We start from the raw sequence: 20548 nt of genomic DNA, 5'->3' as shown, positions 1-20548 counted from the left end.
AGAGATGTACTCACCTATATACCTGTGTGCATACGCATATGTATGCCTTGCACGGAGATGTGCAGTGGTGCTTACTGTTGATGCAAAGTTACATATGCCATAGAAGTTACCCACAGGCCCCTCTTTCTCCCTTGTGGCTTGGTGACGTCACTTCCCTTCGTCAAGCTCTGCACATTTTACCTGCATTTCCTGTTCCTTTCCCATCACACAGAGTGAATCCTCCTGTAACCACTAGGGAACGTTACTTCGTGTGTGTTTGTGTGAGTTTCTCTACCTAACGACCTTCAGGTTCACCCACGTGGTAAGATGTCCGGGGGCGCACTTTTCTTTGTCGCTGGACGTCACCCGCCCATCCACTGGTGGCCCGTAGCTTGTTTCCAAGCCTCTGTAAGTGCCGCTGTCATGAACCCAGGTGTGCAGACGCCTCTGTGTCGCTCCCATTGGACGGGGTGTATGGAGGACCGGAAGGGCTGGGCCGTGTGGGGAGGAGCTGCCTGCCGCAGTGGCTCCCCATTTGTGTCCCACCAGCAATTGGATGAGGGTCCAATTTCTGTACATCTTTTCCAACACTTAATTATTTTGGGGTGGTTTTTGCTGTTTTGTTTTATTTTTTAAATGATCTTAGCCACTCTAGTGGGCATGAAATGGACTCTCACTGTGGTTTGGATTTGGACCCAACCCACCAGCCACTCTGCAGGAGAAAGAAGAGGCTTTCTGCTCTGTAAAGAGGGGCAGTCTCAGAAGCCCACGGGGCCGGGGGCAGCCATGTGTCACAGTCATTAGCAGTGGGTTGGCTTGGGTTTTTGAGGGCAAAAGGCAAGACTTCCCAGTCAAGTGAGCTTCCTTTAAAGGACTTTTCAGAAGCCCCGTCCAATCTTTTCTGCTTCTACCCCACTGGCTACTCATATCCACAAGGCAGGCTGGCAAATGCAGGCTTTGTGCCAGGTATAGGCCCCCTGCCACGCCCCCATTTCCTCCCAGATCACAGGGTCTCTCTCTCGAGGGCAGAGGGGAGGCGGGCAGAGTGGCTTGGTCTGATTTGTAACCCAGGAACTCGTTGGTAAGCATCACCAGTGTCCACAGGGCCGTCCGAGGACTCAAGAGCGCAGTCTCCGGAGCTCCAGCTGGGGAGGGAGGCAGCCTTGGGGATGGGGTGCCTTCCCAAAGCCTACCAGCTACATCACACACACACACACACACGCACACACACTTCTAGCAATATCACGGGCCTAGAACAAAAAATGGCACGTGTGAAAATAGAGTGAGGGAGGGGAGCCATCACAGACGGTCACCAAGAGAACGCAGGTGAGGCAGCTACCCTTTCCCACAGTATACGGCTCAGAAAGGGAAGCGCTTGTCAGGGGAGCGGGGAGAGCCATTTCACCCAAATTCACCCAGAGGCTGTTAGTTATGACCCTCAGTTTCTCTCCCCAAACCAAACACAACAAAGGAAACCCGCCTCCAGCACGTCAGTTCCGATCCCTGACAGTCCTAGAGAGAGAGAGCAGAGTAGCATCGCCCCTGCACGTGTTTCTAAGACTGTAAGTCTTCGCGGGAGCGCAGGGCCTCTTCTTTGTCCTGGGAGCAGCTAGTGGATTTGAACTGTGGTTGGTGGCAGATAAATACAAATGGACCATCGCAGCCTTCATGGAAGAAGGTCTCTCTTCCAAACTGGGATGTCAACCCACACGTGGAGGGTTTGAATAACTTGGCTAATGACCCGTGTGTGTTTGTGTGTGCGCACTCACATGCACACACGCCTGCCCAACCTGACCACCAGAGAGTGGATTCTTGCAAGTCTCGCTTGGAAGTGCCTGCATGCAAGGAATGCAGTGAGCTGGGGCCATTCCTTCACACCAGGACTTTGAACCCCTTCGTTACAATGGATCCTACCCCCTGCTGAGAATTTGCCTTTTGCCAAGGAGAGGTGGGGGACATAAAATTCACTGCCATCGAGTCGATGCCCACTCATGGCAACCCCATCGGGCAGGTTGGACCGCTCCTGTGAGTTTCAGAGACTAACTCCTTACCCGAGTAGAAAGCCCTGTATTTCTCCCAAGAAGCAGCTGGTGGGTTCGAACTGCTGTCCTTGTGGATTGTAGCCCAACTCGAAACCACGACGCCTCGCGTCTGCTTCTGTACGTCTGAAGCAAAAAGCTGCGTCCCAGCAGGGGTTGAACAGGTTCATAGCTCCGGGTCTGTGACTTGGCGGAGCTGGCACACTAAGGCGGTGGGCCCCAGCCTGTGTCTCCTTACCCATCTCCCCAGTGAGTGTGGCCAGGAGCAGGGTGAGGACTGGGTAGCAGAACCCCGCAGGGTGATGGAGAGCCTGCTCCCAGAGCGCTGACTGGTCTCGCCTGCCCTTCCTTCCCAGAGCACGCCAACTACTTTGGGGTGGACGAGAAGCTGGGGCCCGTGGCCGTGAGCATCAAGCGGGAGAAGCTGGAGGACCACAAGGACCATGGGCCGCAGTACCAGTACAGGATCATCTTCCGGACCAGAGAGGTAGGCCCTGTCATCCCCATCCTTATGCACTGGGCCCCGGGCTGTGGGCCGGTGCTTGCCCTGCTTCCTCTCCTGGAACCCACCTGCCCACCCACCACCCCATGACGGGTGCTCAGTCTGCCCACCCATTTTGTAGAGGAGGAAGCGGAGACTCAGGCAAGGTGATTAGCAGGGCTTCTCACAGCGAATAAATGGGTGTGTCTCCAGAGGGCACACTACTCAGCCAAGCCCGAAGGGCCATGTTTGCCAGAAACTGGCTGGTTGGTCAGCAGAAGCAAGAGAGGCTGCGGGAGAGTCCTTCAGTGTCAGGAGGTGTCCTGAAGGGAAGAAGGACAGAGACTGTGCCTGGGGCAAGGTCGGAGTTCCCCAACAAAGTCAGTCCCTCCCCCTTAGGGAGGGGAGAAGGTTCTCAGGGGCCTGGCTTGGTCAAGGGTCAGCTGCGGTCTAGAGCCAGAGCCCGGCCTATAGCATAGCCCTTGGAGCAGCCTTGCTGTGTGGAGATTCGATTGTAAGTAGCATGAAACTGTATTTAGTGGACTTGAGTCAAAGGGACAATCCATTGTGTCCTGTAATTACATGCAGGGGTGGAGTAGCTAGCTCTGAGCAAGATTGGACCCGGGAACTCAAGTTCTGTTGCCAGAGCTTCCTGCTCTCTGATCGGCTCCGCTCGGCTGCCATTTTGCATCGTGAGTGACAGCCCCCTGGGCCACCAATGCGCTGTCACGAGGACAGGCTGCCCAAGTCTTCTGAGCCCCTAGTTCTCTCTCTGACCCTGCAGCTGCAGGCTCCTCTCAGCTGCACCTCTGGGCAGGGCTCTGATTGGCTGTAATGTACGTGGCTCACAAGATCCTGTCCCTCACCAATCACTGTGCTCAGGACTGAAGAAGGAGCCAGAGTAGATCTGGGGGCTGATGAGACTAGGCACCAGAACTGAGCTTGTTCTTTCAGAACCAACTAGGGGAGCAGAAGGGCAGCTCTTCCGCTTAAAGAAAGCCGCCGCCACCACCCCCTACCACGGGGATGGTGCCAATTCATAGCAGGAGCAGACAGCCTCGGCTTTCTCCCTCGGTGGGTGTGAACCTGGACTTGCCAATTCGCCCTCCAATGCCTAACCCATAGCGCCACCAGCAAGAAAGGGGGGGGTGGGGGTTGTTAAACCTTAAACCAGAAAGATTCCCCAAAGCCTTCTTAACACCAAGCCATCCTTGAACTTAGCGCGTGAGAAGAGGGGGGCCTGAGCCTTAGGCTCTGGTAAGAGCTGTCTGCATGGGGTCTCAGGAGCCCTGTGGTGCAGCGGTCAGGTACTGGGCGAGCTGAATCACGAGGTGGGCAATTCAGGCCCACCAGCTGAGGCTGCTTGTGCCACACAGTCTTGGAAACCCGGTGGAGCAGCTCCATTCTGTCTTCTGGGGTCGGTAGAAGTCGGGATCGGCTTCATAGCCATGGGTTTGGATTTTACACGTGTGTTTGTAAGGTGGCATAGTGAACGCATTGGGCTTCCAATTGCAAGGTCGGCAGTTTGAAAGGCCAGTCGCTCCCAGGGAGGAAAGCAGTTCTGCCCTGCCCGACAGGGCCGCGGTGAGTTTGGAGGGCGTGCGCGTGCATGTGGGGATGTACGTGGGTCTCTCAGCCTAGGTTCTCCAGAGCTGAGCTGGTTAAACTGTTTCCTCTCCCACCCCCTTTCCACTGGAAAAATTGGCAACGCAGGCCAGAAACCCCTCAGATTGATGATGATGTCTGATTCTGATCAGATTCCGGTTGTCTGGCATTGGCGTCCACGTGCTTTCAAGAACCTTTCTACCATTGCTAAATGTTTCGTGATCCCCACTTTCAGCCAAACCCACAGTTTAGGAAGTTTTGTTCTGGAGACTCAAAGCCAGTGACACATGTGTATGCATGTATATCGTGTGCAGATAAAGGAAAACTGACAGGGGAAGGAAGGGAGAGAGAGAGAGAGAAAAGAGAGAGAGGAAGGAAGTAAGGAGAGAGATAAAGAAAGGGAAGAAAAGAAAGAAAGAGGCTCCCATAAGTTCAAGTCCAGGCAGGTTCCAGGTCCAGGCTTCTGACTTGTGTAGCTCTGGAGGCTGATGAACCCATGGTCAGCAGGAAGAGTGTAGGACTCCAAGGTCAGCTGGCCAGACGACAAGGCGCTGAGGACTCCCCGGATGACCAGGCAGTACCGCAGGCCGTTGGTTCGAGTCCAAAGAACAAGCGGTCAGCAGCCAGAAGCAGGATCCAGACCCAGCAAGAAAAGCAAGCAAGTTTCCCGCAGTGTCCACTTATGTTGGAAGCAGGCTACACCTTTAATTACAATTCATTACATCAGGGCCATGACCTAAGTAAAGGTGTTGTTTTTTACCCTAATCTTACTCTTTATGGAGGCTTACCGCTGGTTGGTTTTGTTTACATTGTTAGGTCAGGTCTTAGAGGATGACTAGGGGTTGGTTACCTGCCCAACCCATGAATCCTGGCCAAGCCAAGCAGACTGCAAACCCTTATGCATCGTTGGTAGCTTTGGTAGTTAGTTTTTCTGTACGTGGGTCCAGGTGGCACCAGCAAATTGAACGGTTAGATCGGTCACTGGAGGGTGTGTGTGTGTGTGTGTGTGTGTGTGTGTGTGTGTGTGTGTGTGTGTACACGCAGGGAGTTTGTGCTACTGAGGGAGGGACATTAACCCAGGAAAACCACGTGGCAACAGTCAGTGTCAGAGGCTGTCTGTCACCAAGCCACTGACCTCCATGTGGAATTTGTTGAATCGGAGCATGCTTTGCATAGTCTCCACAACTTTCAGCAAAAAGAAAAGAGCTAGCCAAGCAGAAATGATAGACTCCCAAAAGACCCAAGTAAGAAAGGCCTTTTCAGCCAGGGGAGCCCCCCACCTCACCCTCAACTGGCCTCCCTCAGCCGAGCCGTCCCCACCCCTGCGAGCCCGGGAACCGGCAGGCTGCCACCGACAGGGACTTGGGTTTGGGGCCAGCTATCCCTGGACCTCATCCAGGCTGGCAGACACTGTGCTAACCCCATCTCCTGGTGACACCCCTCCCTGCTCAGGGAAAATGGGGTGACATGGGGACCGCTTGGCTGCTAAGGGGAGGCTGACCAAAACCACGTGTCTTGGACACAGGTGGCCACGGCCCCCCGCTCTCCCCAGCCCCTCTTCTCCTCGCATCTCTGCCCAGAGGGACACTAGGTAGCATATGAAGAAACAGCTATGTAGACCATTCTGTGATGTCGGGGGAACTGCTGGGTGACAGATGAGCTTGGATTCATCGATGGTATTCATTGCTGTTCACAGCCAGTCTGCTGAGCACTTCCTGTGCGCTAGGCCTGGTTCCGTGCCCTAAGTTAACCCACTCACATCGCTGAGCAGTTCTGTGGGGATGGCACTGCCATCCTCAGCACAGGTGACTGAGGTAAAGCCTTGCCCAGAGCACCATCCAGCAAGCAGCAGGTCTGCCCACTCGGGAGCTGTGAATTCCAACTCCAGGCCAGTTTTCACAAATGAAAACATGTAGCGTGAAATCGTTTTCGCTGCGGGTCCCGTGCTGTAAGGTGGAAGGGGCTTGGTGTCATTCATGGCTCGGTCTTGTTCCCACTAACCTTGCCCCTCCCCGCACACATACACCCCCCCCCCCCCGCTACACACACACACACACAACACTACCCAGTGGGGACTGTGGTCTCCCAGGCTGGGCCTAGCTGCTCTCGATCGAGACTGCGACGCACAGGCCTGGAATGCTTCCCGTCCACTGAGCTTCCCCCAGCTCCCGTGGGAGAGTGTGCTCCGGGGACGACACCCCGCACAAGGGAGGTGCCAACGGAGAAGGTGATGTTTATGTGGAGACCTGAGGGTGAGGGAGGGTACTCCACAGGCACCTCAGGAGTCTTCCTGGCAGAGGAAACAGCTGGCACCGGGTACCCAGGCCGGGCCTTGTGGAGTTCCGGCTGAGTCCTTGTGGCCCCTCCGTTTCCTCCCTGGAGCCCCAACCTCCCTCGGCAGTGGAGTGAGCTTGGCCAGGTGCATGTCTGTCTGCAGCAGTAGGGAGGCTCCCAGTCAGCTCTGTGAGGTGTGGTCCACCTGAGTCCAACGGGGCGGGCCCCAGGGCCTAGCATCCAGGCCTTCCTCCACCTCACACACGACTCAGGCCGGAGTGGAAGGGAGGGTGGTGGCCAGCAAGTTGTGCTGCTCCATCCCCAGGCCCTCCCCGTGGAGGAGGTGGAGTCCAGAAATAGCCACGCCAGCAGTCATAGCCACAGCCAGCTCTTGCACAGCCTCCTGCGGGCCATACTCTGCTCCAGGTGCTCCCGCTCACCAGCCCCACCATCATCCCCATTCCATAGACGAGAACACCGAGGCCGCAGATGAGCCCCCACCTCGGCAGAAATGGCCACCAGGCCCCCAAACCCACCATGCCACCCTGCCAGCCATTCAGGCTGGAGTCCTGGGCTCTGCAGACAGGCAGTCGTGGGTGTGGGCCCAGCTCTGCCACCCAGCATCCGTATGACCTTGGTCAAATGGGTTGACCTCTGCAGCCTCCGGTTCTGCACCTGGGACAAGGATCCCGATGCCAGAGACCCATGCCCCCAGAGAGCCCAGACAGAATTGTCCTTCTGGCCCCGCACATGCCCCAGGCATGGTGGAGCAAGCCGCCGCTGGCGTGGGGGCTGGAGCAAGGGCCCAGGCTGCCTTCCAAGCCCACCGGCTGGAGCGACCCAGATGGCCAGGCAGACAGTCAGGAGTGGACCGCGTCCCGGCAGATGGGAAGTGAGCGTTGGCAGGGCTCGCTCCCCTCCGACGCAGGAACAGCCTTAGAGCTGGACTCGGCCACCTCCTGCCCAAACGTCAGCCCCAGCCCCACCAGCCGGCCAAGCGCCAAGCCAGGGCTGCCCTCTCCCGGGCCCCTGCTGGCACAGCCTCACCCATAGACAGGCCGCCCAGCCTGGGCAGCCCAGGGGTCTCATTTGGCCCAGCAAGTGGGACTCTTTGGCAGGCCCTAGTTTTGGCATGGTTAGAGGGTTGGCCGTGTCTTTTTTTTTTTTTTCTTAATGTCTTTTTTTCTTAATCCAGTTTTCCTTTTACCTTGAAAAGTAACAGATGCTCATTGTTAAGCTGCGGAACCATCCGTTGCGTGTGTAAAACAGGAACACGCCGCGTCTGGGTGAATAGGCCTCAGCTGGGGCCTGAGTCTGGTGTCCTGGTTGGCTAAGTGGGAGGTGGCTGTAGACGGACGGCATGGGCAGGCGGGAAGAGATGCAGACAGTAGGCGCTAGAAGCCCAGGGCTAGGACAACAAAACGCCTCAAGTCCAGGTTCAGGGTTTCACCGGAGGCTCCGTTGCCACATGGCATGTGTCCGTGCATCTCACCGCTTTCAGAAGGACACCGCTCCAGCATGGCCTCATGCCGGCTGCTCACGTCTTCCGAGACCCTCTTTGCAGACCTGAGGACATGATTCACTCCATAATGCAGGATAAAAGTACACATGGTGACAACAATCGGGGGGGCGGGGGGGCTGTGTCGGCAAACCATGTTCACAATGTAAAAATTTAACCAGCCTGTGGAAGCGGCTATCCCAGGTTGAGAGCCCCGGACATTGCTGGAAAAGGCACTCTTTGGTTCCCAGGCCCAGGGGCACATCTGGGGTCTGAATCCAGGCCAGCGGACCCCCCCCAGGGGACGTCCTGGAAAGCTTATTAGAGGGTCCACCTACACCCAGAGCCCAGAGCGAGGCAGCAAGTACATCTGGGTCAGCAGCAAATGAGAAACCAAAACCAAGCCTCTGCCATCCATTGGATTCTGGCTCCGCGGCCTTAGAGGACAGGGGTGGGGGTGGGGGGGAGCAGCCCCCGGGCGTTCCGAGACAGGGAAGCCCGTTTCTTTACCAGAGTAGCACGCTTCGTTCTCCTACCAAGGAGTGGCTGGTGGCTTCGAACTACAGCGCAGAACTGCTGAAGCCTGCTCATCGTGTACCTTCAACAAGATGACAGACGTTGTGGGGGTGAAGTCACACGGGGCCCACAAACTGCCCCCATTGCCGGCTGTCACTAGAGGGCTCGGAGCAGAGAGCCCGATGACACTCCCTCTGGAGCAGGAGGACCAGTGTGGGTGGGGAGATGGCCCGGTGTGGTGACCTGCCAGTGTCCTCCTCACCATGCCTGGGGAAGCAGGAAATTCTGGGAGCTTTGCAAGCAGGGGACTTGAGAAACCTCACAGAAAAATTCAGTCAAATGGTCAAAGCAAGAATGGAGGAAAAGGGAGGCTGTCTGGTCACTCGGTCCAGCAGAGGGCACTGCCAAGCAGAGTCCCCGTGAGGGCAGTTGCCCCACCTGGGAGCCTGGGGTCACTGGGAGCCAGGGCTCACGATGGTTTGGGGTTGTTTTTTTTAATCGTTTTATTGGGGGCTCTTACAGCTCTTTTTTTTTTTTTTAGTTAGAAATTTTATTAAGGTTCACATTCCACAAGATCATACTCATACAAATTTAACTGTGAAGCCATGCAGGCATACAAGCGAACGTCCATGTCATTAATGTGCCATCTTCTTCAAATGCAGACAGGTTCTCGTTTTAATAATTCGAAGTCTTTAGAAAGTCAGATCCATTGTCCATTTGGGTTGAGTTAGGAAACCTGTTCTATTCTTTCAACTCATGGGATCCACGTTAAAGGAACCTGTCATGATTGTGCATTATCACTGCAATCCTTGGATGGATTAATCCAGTTTCCTCACCTCCCCACAGTAGGCCACCATCTTGATTTCGAGGTAGGGTCCACGTGAGACTCTCGGAGCTGACTGAGTGCGTCTGTTACTTTGTACAGGCCTCGGGATTCACATTCCTGCTACATAAATAGATCGCTCCAAAACTTCTCTTCTTCAAAGCTACATCTCCACCTTCATCTTAAAACAGTGCTATCTCTTCAGAACCATCTACCACAAAAATTCATCTTAATCTTGTAGGTTTACCCAGGCTGCCCGACAGGGAAGCTCCTCGCACGACCGGTCCCCTCCGGCCTGCGGTCCCTGCCCGCGGGCCCGGTGACCAGCCGCTACCCCCCTCCCCAACCCCACCCCCTTCTGTCCCCGCCGCAGGGTCCCTGGCGCCCCAGCCCCGTGCGCGACCCCCGCCGGCGGCCCCCAGGGACAGTCGGCCCAGTGGACCCGGCCCGCCACCCCCTCTGGCTCGCTCTTATAACAGTCCGTACACCAATTATATCAAGCACTTTTGTACATATGTTGCCATCATCTTCAAAACATTTTCTTTCTACTTCAGCCATTGGTATCCGCTCCTCTTTTTTCCCTCCCTCACCCTCCCACCCTCAGGAACCCTTGATAAATTATAAGTTTTTATTTTCACATCTTACACTGTCCGCTCTCTCCCTTCACCCATGTTTCTGTTGTTCACACCCCCCCCCCTTTCTCTCCTTTCCTTCCCCCCTGCCCTCATGGTATCACTCACTACTCCCATTCTCCCACTGGTGTTCCTGGGGGATTTATCTGTCCTAGATTCTGTGTGACGAGAGCTCTTACCTGTACCAGTGTTCATGCTCCAGTCTAGCCCGGCTTGTAAGGTAGAACTGGGGGCATGATGGGGGGTGGGGGAGCCATTAAAGAACTAGAGGAATGTTGTGTGTTTTGTTGGTACCATGCTGCTCACTGGCTGGCTCTCCCCTTCATTGTGGCCCTTCTGTGAGGGATGTCCAATTGTCTACAGGTGGGCTCCGGGTCTCCATTCCAACCCCGCCTTGCTTGCATTGAAATGGTTGTTTTGGGTCTTCGGATGCCTGATACCGGATCCCAGCAGCACCTTATGATCCCAGCGGCAGAGCCGACGGTGATGGAGGCATTGACTGAAGTCCTCCACCCCACGGTTGCCCAGACAGGCAGGGCAGAGCACCCCACGCTGGTGCTTCCTGTCGCCTGAAAAGGCCTCAGTTTACCAGAACTAGGAGCCCCAGCCTGGAGCTCAGCCCAGCCCTTCCTCACTCGCCTCCTGCCCAGCTCTGTCTGGTGATGCTGAGCTGCCTGCTCAGAGGTGGCGTCATGGCGTGTTGGCTTTGCCAACTGCCCCCGGGTCTGTTGACTTAGGGTGAGCGAATTTTTTCCAGGGAACACTCACTACCCCACCTCTAGGCCTCACCCCAAGAGTGTCTTTGGTGCCGCCTTCCATCTCCTGGGGCGGGGGGAGGGTATTTTCCTAGTAGTGTTCAGAGCAGTACAAGGCACCGTGTTTGAATGGCAAGACTTGGTGGGCAGTGGTGGCATGGTGGGTAAAGGTGGCAGGGTCGTGAAGCAGCAGGGGCTTTTAACCAGGGCTAGCCAGCTGTTCATTGGTCTGCCTGCGTAGAGAATTGTTGGGCAGGTCAGTAAAATTGAAGATTAGCACACCCAGGGATCCAGCAGTTTCTCTCCTAGCTAGAAACCCTCCACCCCCACCCCCCAAAAAGCCCTGTGTCTGTGTGCCCAAGAGGTGCTTCCGCAGTAGCACTGCTCCTGGTTGTCACACGAGGAGCCGTTCCAAGGCACAGCAGCCGGGGGGTAAGATAGCAGCCTGCAGTCAGCACAGTCGGGTCTCCTTCATGCAGCAGTGACAGCAAGGAGCGTGCCAGCCCGTGTGATCCATGGATTGTCGAGGACAGCACCCAACGTGGGAGGAGGGAACTGTACTTGAGCTCCATTGCTCAGCACCTCCACAGTCTCTTCTGCTCGCCTCGCCGTGCTGTCAGAGCACAGGGAAGTGGGTCGGTGCAGATGCAGTTCGGTAACCACTTAGCCCCTTATCATTGTTCTCCCTTTTCACCCATTTTAAATTCGTGCTCATTTTTATGGTTTTTTGCTTTCTCTTAGATTGAAGTCTTTTCTGGGTTTTACTTTGTTGCTGGGGCAGCACATTGTATGTTTTTCTGTATGTGAAATCCAGGATAGAGACAGTAGCTGGGTTCATGGCTTCCTGGGGGTACAGCGGGAGAGTTGGGGGGAACTGGGGAGCTTATAATGCTGCGTGCAGGAACAAAGAAAACGCTCTGTAACTGATTGTGAAACGGCTGCACAGCTCGTCTGAAGGTGCTTACAGGGCTGTACAGCCTCAGAAACCCCACGGGGCAGGTCTGCTCCGCCACCGGGGTTGCTGGGAGCCAGAATGGACTCGCATGGTGGCACGCTTGCCGCGATGTGACAGGCCACTGACAGACAGTGAGGCCGAGAGCGCTCATCTGAAAGGCCCCTGTTTGACTCATCACCCTGCACGCCCTGCCGGAACCCCGCTCCTCCCCAGCAAGTCAGCTCCCTGAGGGCAGGGATCTTGCTCTCCGCACAGTGAAGGGAGGAATGCCAGGGAGCTGTGGGTCATGTCTGTTGCCCCGTTCAGTCCTCCCCAAAATCCTTTGATCTTAGCACTCTGTCCACTTCACCACGGAGAAAACCCAGGCTCAGAGATAGGAAGTTGCTGGGTCACACAGCCAGGAAGTAGCCAGTCCAGCCAGGCCTGGGTTGGACCCGGGGCGCTCTGAGACCAGAGCCCAAGCATCTAATCGTCATCTTTGAGAAAACAGCCCCTTTGTTCCCCCCACCCGCGTGCGCTGATGTCACCTCACCGCCCTGGGTCCTGAGAGCCTTCTAAGCATCCCTTCTCTGCCCCGGGCAGCTCATCACCCTGCGAGGCTCCATCCTGGAGGACGCCACGCCCACAGCCACGAAGCACGGCACTGGACGGGGCCTCCCTCTGAAGGACGCACTGGAGTACGTCATCCCTGAGCTGAACATCCACTGCCTGCGACTGGCCCTCAACACCCCCAAAGTGACGGAGCAGCTGTTGAAGCTGGACGAGCAGGGGGTAAGCAGGGTGGAGGACACGGGAGCCAGGGCCAGCGGCCCCCTCTTCTTCTGGGTGCTGTATCAGTGTGGCTATTTTGAAAAAATTAGAAACCTACTTGTCAGTTTCCGTACACAGGAGTCCAAGAACAAGAAGAAAACCGGTTCTTGGGCAGGAGGCGTCCTCGGGGTGCGGGCATCATGAGTGCCCTCTTTCTTCCTCCTTCTCTGTCTCCCCCTGCCCTCCCTGCACACTGACCCCTACTGCCCCTTCAGCATGTGCCCTTCCCACTGCCCTGAGAGTTGTGGGGCCCTGGCATCTCTTAGACCCCTTGGGCTGCCTGCCCATCTGAGAAGAGCCTCTGATTGGCCCCGGCTTGAGCCAGCTTTCGAATCCCGACACCCGAAACAAACTGGCCTTCAGGGCCCACTTCCTGACAAGGAGCCCTGGTGGCCCTGCCGGCCAAGCGTTGGATTGCTAACTGGAAGCCAGTGGTTCAAATCCACCAGCTGCTCTAAAGAGAGCTGAGGCCATAAAGATCGACAGCCTCCGAAACCCTGTAGAAAAGTCACCCCGAGTGGGGATGCACCCAGTGGCAGTGGGGGGTTTGTTTGGGTCCTGAAAACCACATTGGCTGTAAGCCCTGAGCCTCTCCAGAGAGAATCCTCCTACAGGCTCTCGGCGAGTGCCCGTCCACCTCCTGTGGGAACCTGGCCAACAAAGGCCCTTGTGCTGAGTGGCTCCCCAGCCTCCCCCCAGGCCCCAGTGTGTGTCAGCGGGGGGTGGGGGGTCACCACTGCGACAGACCCCAGCACCCCTTCTCCTTCCTTTCCTGCTGAGGCGTTGGCCTTCTTCGAGACGCAGCTGCTCCAGGGCTCCCCGCTCGGGGAACACACGCACACACACGCCTGGCGCGTCTTCAGCACGCTGCCCTTGCCCCCACAGCTCTGCCGCAAGCACAAGGTGGGCGTCCTGTACTGCAAGGCGGGCCAGAGCTCGGAAGAGGAGATGTACAACAACGAGGGGGCGGGCCCCGCCTTCGAGGAGTTCCTCGCCCTCCTCGGGGAGAAGGTCTGCCTGAAGGGCTTCACCAAGTATGCCGCCCAGCTGGACGTCAAGAGTAAGTGGCCGTGGGTCCCCAGGCACTGCTGGCGGCCTGCCCAGCCGCTGCGTGCTGCCGGTCGTGTCCCTGGTACGCATCAGCGTTACGGGAGTGATAGGGACAGTGCTCACCTCTCAGGTCTTCACAGCGTCCAGGGAACTTGCCTGAAAACTGGCGCCCCTGTGGGGGTTGGGGTGGAGGTGGTCTGTTTCTTTTCTTTTTTTTTTAAAGTGGTCTGTTTCTTAAGGTGGGCGGTCAGGACAAGGTACTCGGTACAGGCTCCTCTACAGCCGGTGAGGTTTGCAATGGAAGCACTTCCTCGTGATGGCACTGAGGGGGGGCTGTGGGTGAGGAGCAGAAGGGGCCCAGCAGCCGGGCAGGAGGTAGCAAGGCTGTTTCCCATTGGGGCTGTTGCTCAGGCAGGGGGAGCCCCGAGATGGAGCCTTTGGTCAATCACTGGCTCTACCTCATCCCGTTGGGCCTCGGGGCAGGAGACTAGGATGCCACCTGCCACTGTCACCCCACCTTCAGCCCTGCCGTAGAGGAGGCAGGAGAAGGGGCCCTCAGGTTTGAGTGTCTCTCTCTCGGTCTCTCTCCGCATCTGTCTGTCTCTCTGTCTCTGCTCCGCTCTCTTCCCCGCTCTGTCTCTCTCCGCCTCGGCTTCCTCGTCTGTACTGTGAAGGAGGTAACAAGCAGTGTGATGCAGGCTGGGACCGGAGGCCCCACTCTGCTGGCTGCCCTGGGCTCTGGGAGGGCGGGTGCCAGCAGCGGCGGGCCGATGGGAAGCCCTCAGTGAGGGCACGGGCTCCTGCGGCCCTGCGGGAATTTTGAGCTCCAGGAAGATGAGCATGTCTGCTCCGAAACGCAGCTTGCTCCACCCGAGGGCTGGGTGGGTTTGCCCTCCCCCTGGATGCCAGCCTGGCCAGGTGGATTCTGATGCATGGGCAGTGCAGAGCTGCTCCCTGGGGTTTCTGAGACTGCATCTTCACGGAGTAGCAGTCCCCCTCACACCAGCGCCAGCAGCCCCAGCTATTGGGAGTTCTGTGGAAAGGGGCTTTGCTCTGGGGGCACAGGGAGCCCCCTTAGCCAGCAGGAAGGGGTGCCCCCAGCATCAGGAGCCACCTGGTATCAGCTGCCCGGGCCTCCATGTCCCCACCTGTCACAGCCCCGAAAACTGAGACCTGAGCCCCCAGGAGGGGGGTAGGGGAGGGACCTGTAAGTGTGCAGTGAGACACCTGGTGTTGCACAGCCCGGTTGGGGTGACCGGCGGTGATCCCTGTGCCGGGCTCCTACAGGCCTTGCGTGCACGTGTGCAATGGGCACCGGGGCTGGAGTGGGGGAGCCCCAGAGCTGGGAGGCGGAGACTAGAGTGGGACTGAATGGTCCCAAGAAGGGCCCGTTCAACCAGATGAGTATGTGGGACCAGGAGGAGTGGCATTGGAACTGCCGCATCGGGGCGGGGTGGGGTGGGGTGCTGGGTTAATCGGAATAAACCGGCATAGAGAGGGGGCACGGGAAGAGCATCCGGGCAGCTGTGGTGAGACGAGGCAGCAGGCAGGGCCTTGAACCACAACTGCTGGGGATGGGCTCCTGTCTGTCCGAGAGGGGACGCTGCAGAGGTGCCGCAAAGGGACGCGGACATGGGTGCGTCCCGCCATCGCTGTGCCTCGGTTTCCCCATCTGGATCGGGCTGGTAGTGGATGGTGGCCCTCTCCCATCGGGGACTCGGAGACCCTCGTGTGCGGCATGGCCGAGCCTGCAGACAAGTCTGCTTTGGCTGCTCCTGACTCCGCACCTTTCCTTGCCTAGTACCTTTCCTTGCACAGCGCACCGGGACCGAGGCTGCTGACATGGAGCACAGTGCAACAGCCGAGGCACTGTGGGTTCAGGGCCGGGTCTGCAAGGCAAACCCAGCAGCTGCTCTGCGGAAGAACGAGGGGCCGTCTTGCCTGCTGGTGTGGAGGCGTGCTGCCCCGCAGCCCGCAGAGCACACGGCTGCTCTGAGTCCCCTGTACAGGATTTCTGCAACTCCTGTCCTGGGAGAGGAAGGGGTCATCGTGAGAGCCAAACCCACTGCCTCGGGTGGGTTCTGGCAGCCCAGCCACAGAGCTAACTGTGCCTGTGGACGTGACAAGAGCAGGCGGCCTCGGCAGAGAGCCAAGTGCTTTCACCACTGTGCCCCAGAGCGGGCTTCAACAGGGTCCCCTGGGGACTGTCCCACGGGACACACCTGACGGCCGACACAGCCGGTCGCGGGCCGTGGCAGTGCCGCGCTCACCAAGCTCTCTGTTGCAGCCGACTCCACGGGCACGCACTCCCTGTACACGACGTTCCAGGACTACGAGATCATGTTCCACGTCTCCACCCTGCTTCCTTACACGCCCAACAACCGGCAGCAGGTCAGTGGGGCCCCGGGCGGGCGGCTGGGCAGGTGGGCGTGCAGTGGCACCCCAAGGTGCTCTCCCACCCACACCCCTCCCAGCCTCAGTTCTCCCGGTACCTCTGAGAGCTAGTGGAGACCCCTTGTCACATGGACTTTTCCCTAGGGGTCCCTTGACCCCTGGATTGGGATGGACGAGGTCTGCCTCTCCTCTCCTTGACCCTGTGGCCTCTGTCCACTACGATTCCCGAGAGGGGTCGACAGCTGCTGCTGTCTTTCCATCGTGAGCTGGTTGAAGGTTCATGGCTCAGAGCATCCATTTGGTGCTGAACCAGCTCCTGCTGTTCCCACTCGTCCACTGCCACCCGCTCACTGTGCCGTCTGTCCTCTCCTCCTCCTCCTCTCTCTCCTGCCTTTCCTGTTTCCGGTCATCCTCCTTGCTAACCCTCTGTGACTGTGTGACGCTGGGTGGGTCAGCCAGCCCCTCTGAGCCGGAGCTGTGAAAGGGACAAAGCTGAACCAACGTGGCCTTAGCCGGCACCTGTGGGGGAGGAACTGGATGGAAACTAGTGCCCTGGAGGCTGGCCCAGGGAACAGGCGTGGCCTAGCATTTTTCTGTACAGTACAGTTACAGCGCTGACAGCTGGGGAGTCCGACGGTGCTGGTGAGCTTGTTCAAATGCTGCTGTAACCATGTGGCTTCCAGAACAGTCAGCGGGGCGAGGCTGGTGTGAGTGGGAGCAATGTCGTTTCAGCACATACACAAAAGCACCATGATTGGTCCAAGTAGAGGTCCTTCTCCAAGCAGAGCACAGAGGGGCAGAGGGGAGCCACTCGGCCGCTGTGTGGCTGACTGCTGTTGGAGCCAGTCGAAGGCCCCCAGCCCACACTGCCTGTGATAGGGGTTGACTAGAGGGACAGATCCAGGATCACTCCATCAGCCCCTCCGCAGACTCACACAGCCACACTCGACGATGCAGAATGCAGGAAGAGCCCAGGCCAGCGGACGCAGAGGCCTGTGGATCCGAGGTCGATGGAAACACGGCCGGGCAGAGTGCCAGCAAGCAGGAAGGCAGAGAAGGAGGAGGGCCCCAGGGCCTGCCTTGTGAGAAAGCCACACCCCCAGGGAAGTCCCATCGGGCTGTGACAGCCACCAGACACCTTCACACGTAAAGTCATCCAACTGCCACACTGCCCACCACTCAACTCCAGTGTCAGTCTCCAGAGAGAGCGGCAGGCAGTGACTAGAGCAGCCCGTCCTCGGGAAGCTGACATGTCCGTGAGGAGAGGCAGACAGGAAACAAAACCGAGAGGCCGTGACGGCCACCAGGGACACAAAGCGCTGCGACCGTTGTCTCAGAGCAGAGCTGCCTGTGTGGGCCCAGCAGCGAGTGGACAGGGTCCTCTCTTGGGTGCTGCCTCTGATCCCTCCCTTCCGTCCCTCCCCAGCTGCTGAGGAAGAGGCACATCGGGAACGACATTGTGACCATCATCTTCCAGGAGCCGGGGGCGCTGCCCTTCACCCCCCAGAACATCCGCTCCCACTTCCAACACGTCTTCATCATCGTCCGCGTGCACAACCCCTGCTCCGACAGCGTCTGCTACAGGTACGGCCCCCTGCCGCTGCCCTCCCCGCCCAGCCTCACCCCCCACGCACACCTCACCCCCCATGCACACACACTCACCCCACACACACCTTCACACCCCATATACACTCAGCACTGTCGCAATCCTCCTCCCCCACACCCCCAGTCCCAGCAGACTCCTCATTCCTGGGGGCTCTGTCCAGGTGTGCCCACCTTCTAGGCAAGTCTCTCAGCCAGGGAAGCTCCTCCCTGCTTGTGACCTGCAAGTAATGGGGTTTTGTATTTGCCTGAAGTCTGTCGTTGTAAGGGACAGATAAACCCACTTCAGCCAGATGTGAGATAAAGGAGCCGTTGTGTCTTGGCTCAAAGACCTGTCCCCCAGCCTCCAGTCTCCACACGACCACAGCCCCAAAGAAGACCCCAGAACTGAGAGGGGGCAGGCGGCAGGACCACAGATGGGCCTCTGACACTGGGCTCGTACCAACTGTGTCCTTAACAAGCAGCAGCTCTCAGCTTGGAGCAGGGGGGAGCTCAAAGGAACACTTCTGGTGTGGAGGGCGTGCCCCCCGGGGTCGGGGGTCCTGTGACTGGCTCAGAGCCTGGCTGGTCCAGCTCGTCCTGGAGCAGCGTGGGGGGGGGGGGGGTCTTTTATAAACAGTTCTAAATTCAGACAGTGAAAAAGGGCTCATAGATACGAACCCCCACACACACCCGGTTACCCTCACAGAGGCACCCATCCTGATGGTCCCTGCACATCAAACTGTGCGTGTGAGCCAGCCCACCACTGTCCAGTCCACCCCACCTTGCAGCGACCCTGCAGGACAGAGGAGAACTGCCCCTGTGGGTTCCTGAGGCTGTCGTCTCTACAGGAGCGAAAAGCCTCGTCTTTGGCCCTCAGAGTGGCTGCTGGGTTTGAACTGCTGAGCTCACAGTTACCAGCCGCGCTTATCGCCCACAGCACCGCCAGGACTCCTATCAGACAGCATCTGAATGTCTCCGTGCAGGTGGTAGCCCCTCAGCCATCTGGGGTGATCTCCCTGTGGCAGCGCCTAAGGCCTTCTTGCTCTGTGGCTGCAACGCGCATTCCCATACGTTGTCCCCTGTTCCCTGTCAAGGACGCATCACCTTCAATAGCCCCACCCCCGCCCCTGCCCTGGCTGCAGTGAGTAACCTGTGGACCCGCACCACACACGTGTGTTCAAGTGGACAGCTCCACATGGGACTGCTGGGCCATGGACTGGGGGCTGTGCTGGGAATGCCCACTGCCTCCATCAGCTCTCCCAACCGGATGGACAAGAGAGCCTGTGTTTCCCCGGCCCCCGAGGGCAGGGGGATATGGGGCTCAAGTGCCCAGTCTAGGCTGGCTCACCCGGGGCTGCTGGGCCCATACACTCCTTGTGCCCAGGCCTGAGGCCCTCCTCCCAGCCCATGTGTTCCAGAACATCAGGGACTGCAGCAGAGATGCCTGCTGCCTGGCTCTTCCGACAAGGCTAGGTGTGGAGGGCAGCTGCAGGGTGGCCCCATGAGAGTGGGGGTCGTCAGTGGGGCTGGGCCCTTCCCCCTCCCTCCCAGTCTGTGCTCCCCCTCAGACCTGCAGGGACTCTGCGGCCTGCCCCCGCCGCCTGCCCTGCCTGCCTCTGCTCGCTCTCCACAAAGACTTATTATTTTTTCTCAATTTAATTTAAAATACTTTCATTATGCAAAACTGGAAGCGTTCTGAGAAGGAAGTACAGAAAGTAAGGTGATGGGCGTCCCATGCTGCCAGATTCTATAGACGCCCACACACCACCCGGGGGCACACTGAACTTCATGTTTAGCCCAGTCTGACCTCCTGCCCCCCAGTCCAGGTGACCCCTGCATGGATTCCCAACTGTCCCTCAGGAGTGAATGCAGACAAGTCTCCGACACCCTCCAGCCTTGAAGGTGACCCCGTCACATTCAGCTATGTGCACCGAAAGCTGGATGTCAGTAGGTGGCCACATCTCCCTCCTTGGATACAGCTCGTGGGTTTGAACCACCAACCTTTGTGTTTATAGACGAGCGTTTAACCACTGCACCACCAGGGCTCCTTCACCTGGTGCATCAGAAGAGCCAGCCCACACACTGCTATCGAACTGAGTCCCACTCAGCCAACCACACTTAGGGTTTCCAAGACTGTCCACCTGTATGGGAACAGCAGCCTCCTCTTCCCCTGAGCAAATTGTGGATTTGAACCACTGACCTTGAGGTTAGCAGCCCAGCACCAGGGCTTCTTTTGCTCGGCACATAGTGACCCTAAAAACATTTTTGCTGACTAGACAGAGGCCAGGAGCCTTGCTGGAGTAGCAGCATTGGGCTGCGAGGTCAGTGGTTCAAAGCCACCAACCACCCTGGGGAAGAAAGATGAGGCTCCTTGCTCCGGCACTGCCTCAGGAACGTGCTGGGGCAGTTTGACTCTGGCCTATAGGGTTCACAAGGAGATGGAATTGACCCCACAGCCATCAATTCACCCCGCAGGGTAGAGCTCCATGGGCAAGGTAGCGCTGATGCTGGGCCGTCAACGTTGCTTTCGTCTTATTTTCCCAGCAGTTTTATTGACACATGACTCGTCCTACAATTCAGCGGCTGGCGAGTGTTAGAGAGCGCAGCCACCACCACAATCGATTCTAGATCTTCGTTCTTCTAACCCTTCTCACTAGGTCCCCATCTCCCTCACGGCTCCTGCCATCACCCAGGGGCTATTGATCGGGTTGGCCTCTCTAGATTTACCTACCCTGAGTTTCATGTAAAGAAAATAGTTCCCCCAAAAAAAACACGCAACAAAATACAACAGCAAAAAAGGCAGGAGGTCTGCGCAGAAGGAGCCTGCTTCATCTACCTCGTGGGGCCTTCGGTGGGCTCACACGCCAGCTGTCATTGAGCCACCTGGTGCTTAACCCACTGAGGCACTAGGGGCCCTTAAAATCCACATCACTGCCCTCCCGGGGCCTCAGCAGCATCCAGGGCAGTCCCATCCACACAGTGTTTTGGGGGCTTGGCACATAGTGAAATGGGAGCAGGGCCCTGGCCTGTGTGACTGGGTCCCTTCGAGGTCTCCTGGGCTCCGGCTCCTCTGCTCCTCCTCCAGGGGCAGTGCCGTGTCTGCAGAGCGCCCAGCTGACCGCCGCTCCTGGCTAGCCCCTGGCCCCTCCTGGA

At 57.8% G+C, this 20548-nt stretch overlaps 1 protein-coding gene across 3 annotated transcripts in view; it reads left to right on the top strand.

The window, feature by feature from the left end:
• The window catches only part of SIPA1L3 (signal induced proliferation associated 1 like 3), a 214129-nt gene that overhangs the window by 142421 nt on the left and 51160 nt on the right, over positions 1-20548 (top strand). For all 3 annotated transcript variants that reach the window (XM_075536258.1, XM_075536257.1, XM_075536259.1), the window contains 5 exons: positions 2375-2505; positions 12140-12328; positions 13253-13427; positions 15705-15808; positions 17238-17395. In XM_075536258.1, the coding sequence (XP_075392373.1) occupies positions 2375-2505; positions 12140-12328; positions 13253-13427; positions 15705-15808; positions 17238-17395 (757 nt within the window). The remainder of the gene's footprint in view (positions 1-2374; positions 2506-12139; positions 12329-13252; positions 13428-15704; positions 15809-17237; positions 17396-20548) is intronic.

This window comes from Tenrec ecaudatus, chromosome 18 (assembly GCF_050624435.1).
Source record: "Tenrec ecaudatus isolate mTenEca1 chromosome 18, mTenEca1.hap1, whole genome shotgun sequence".
NCBI lineage: Eukaryota > Metazoa > Chordata > Mammalia > Afrosoricida > Tenrecidae > Tenrec > Tenrec ecaudatus.
The sequence above is the reverse complement of the archived record's forward strand: the minus strand, read 5'-3'. Positions and strand labels throughout refer to the sequence as shown.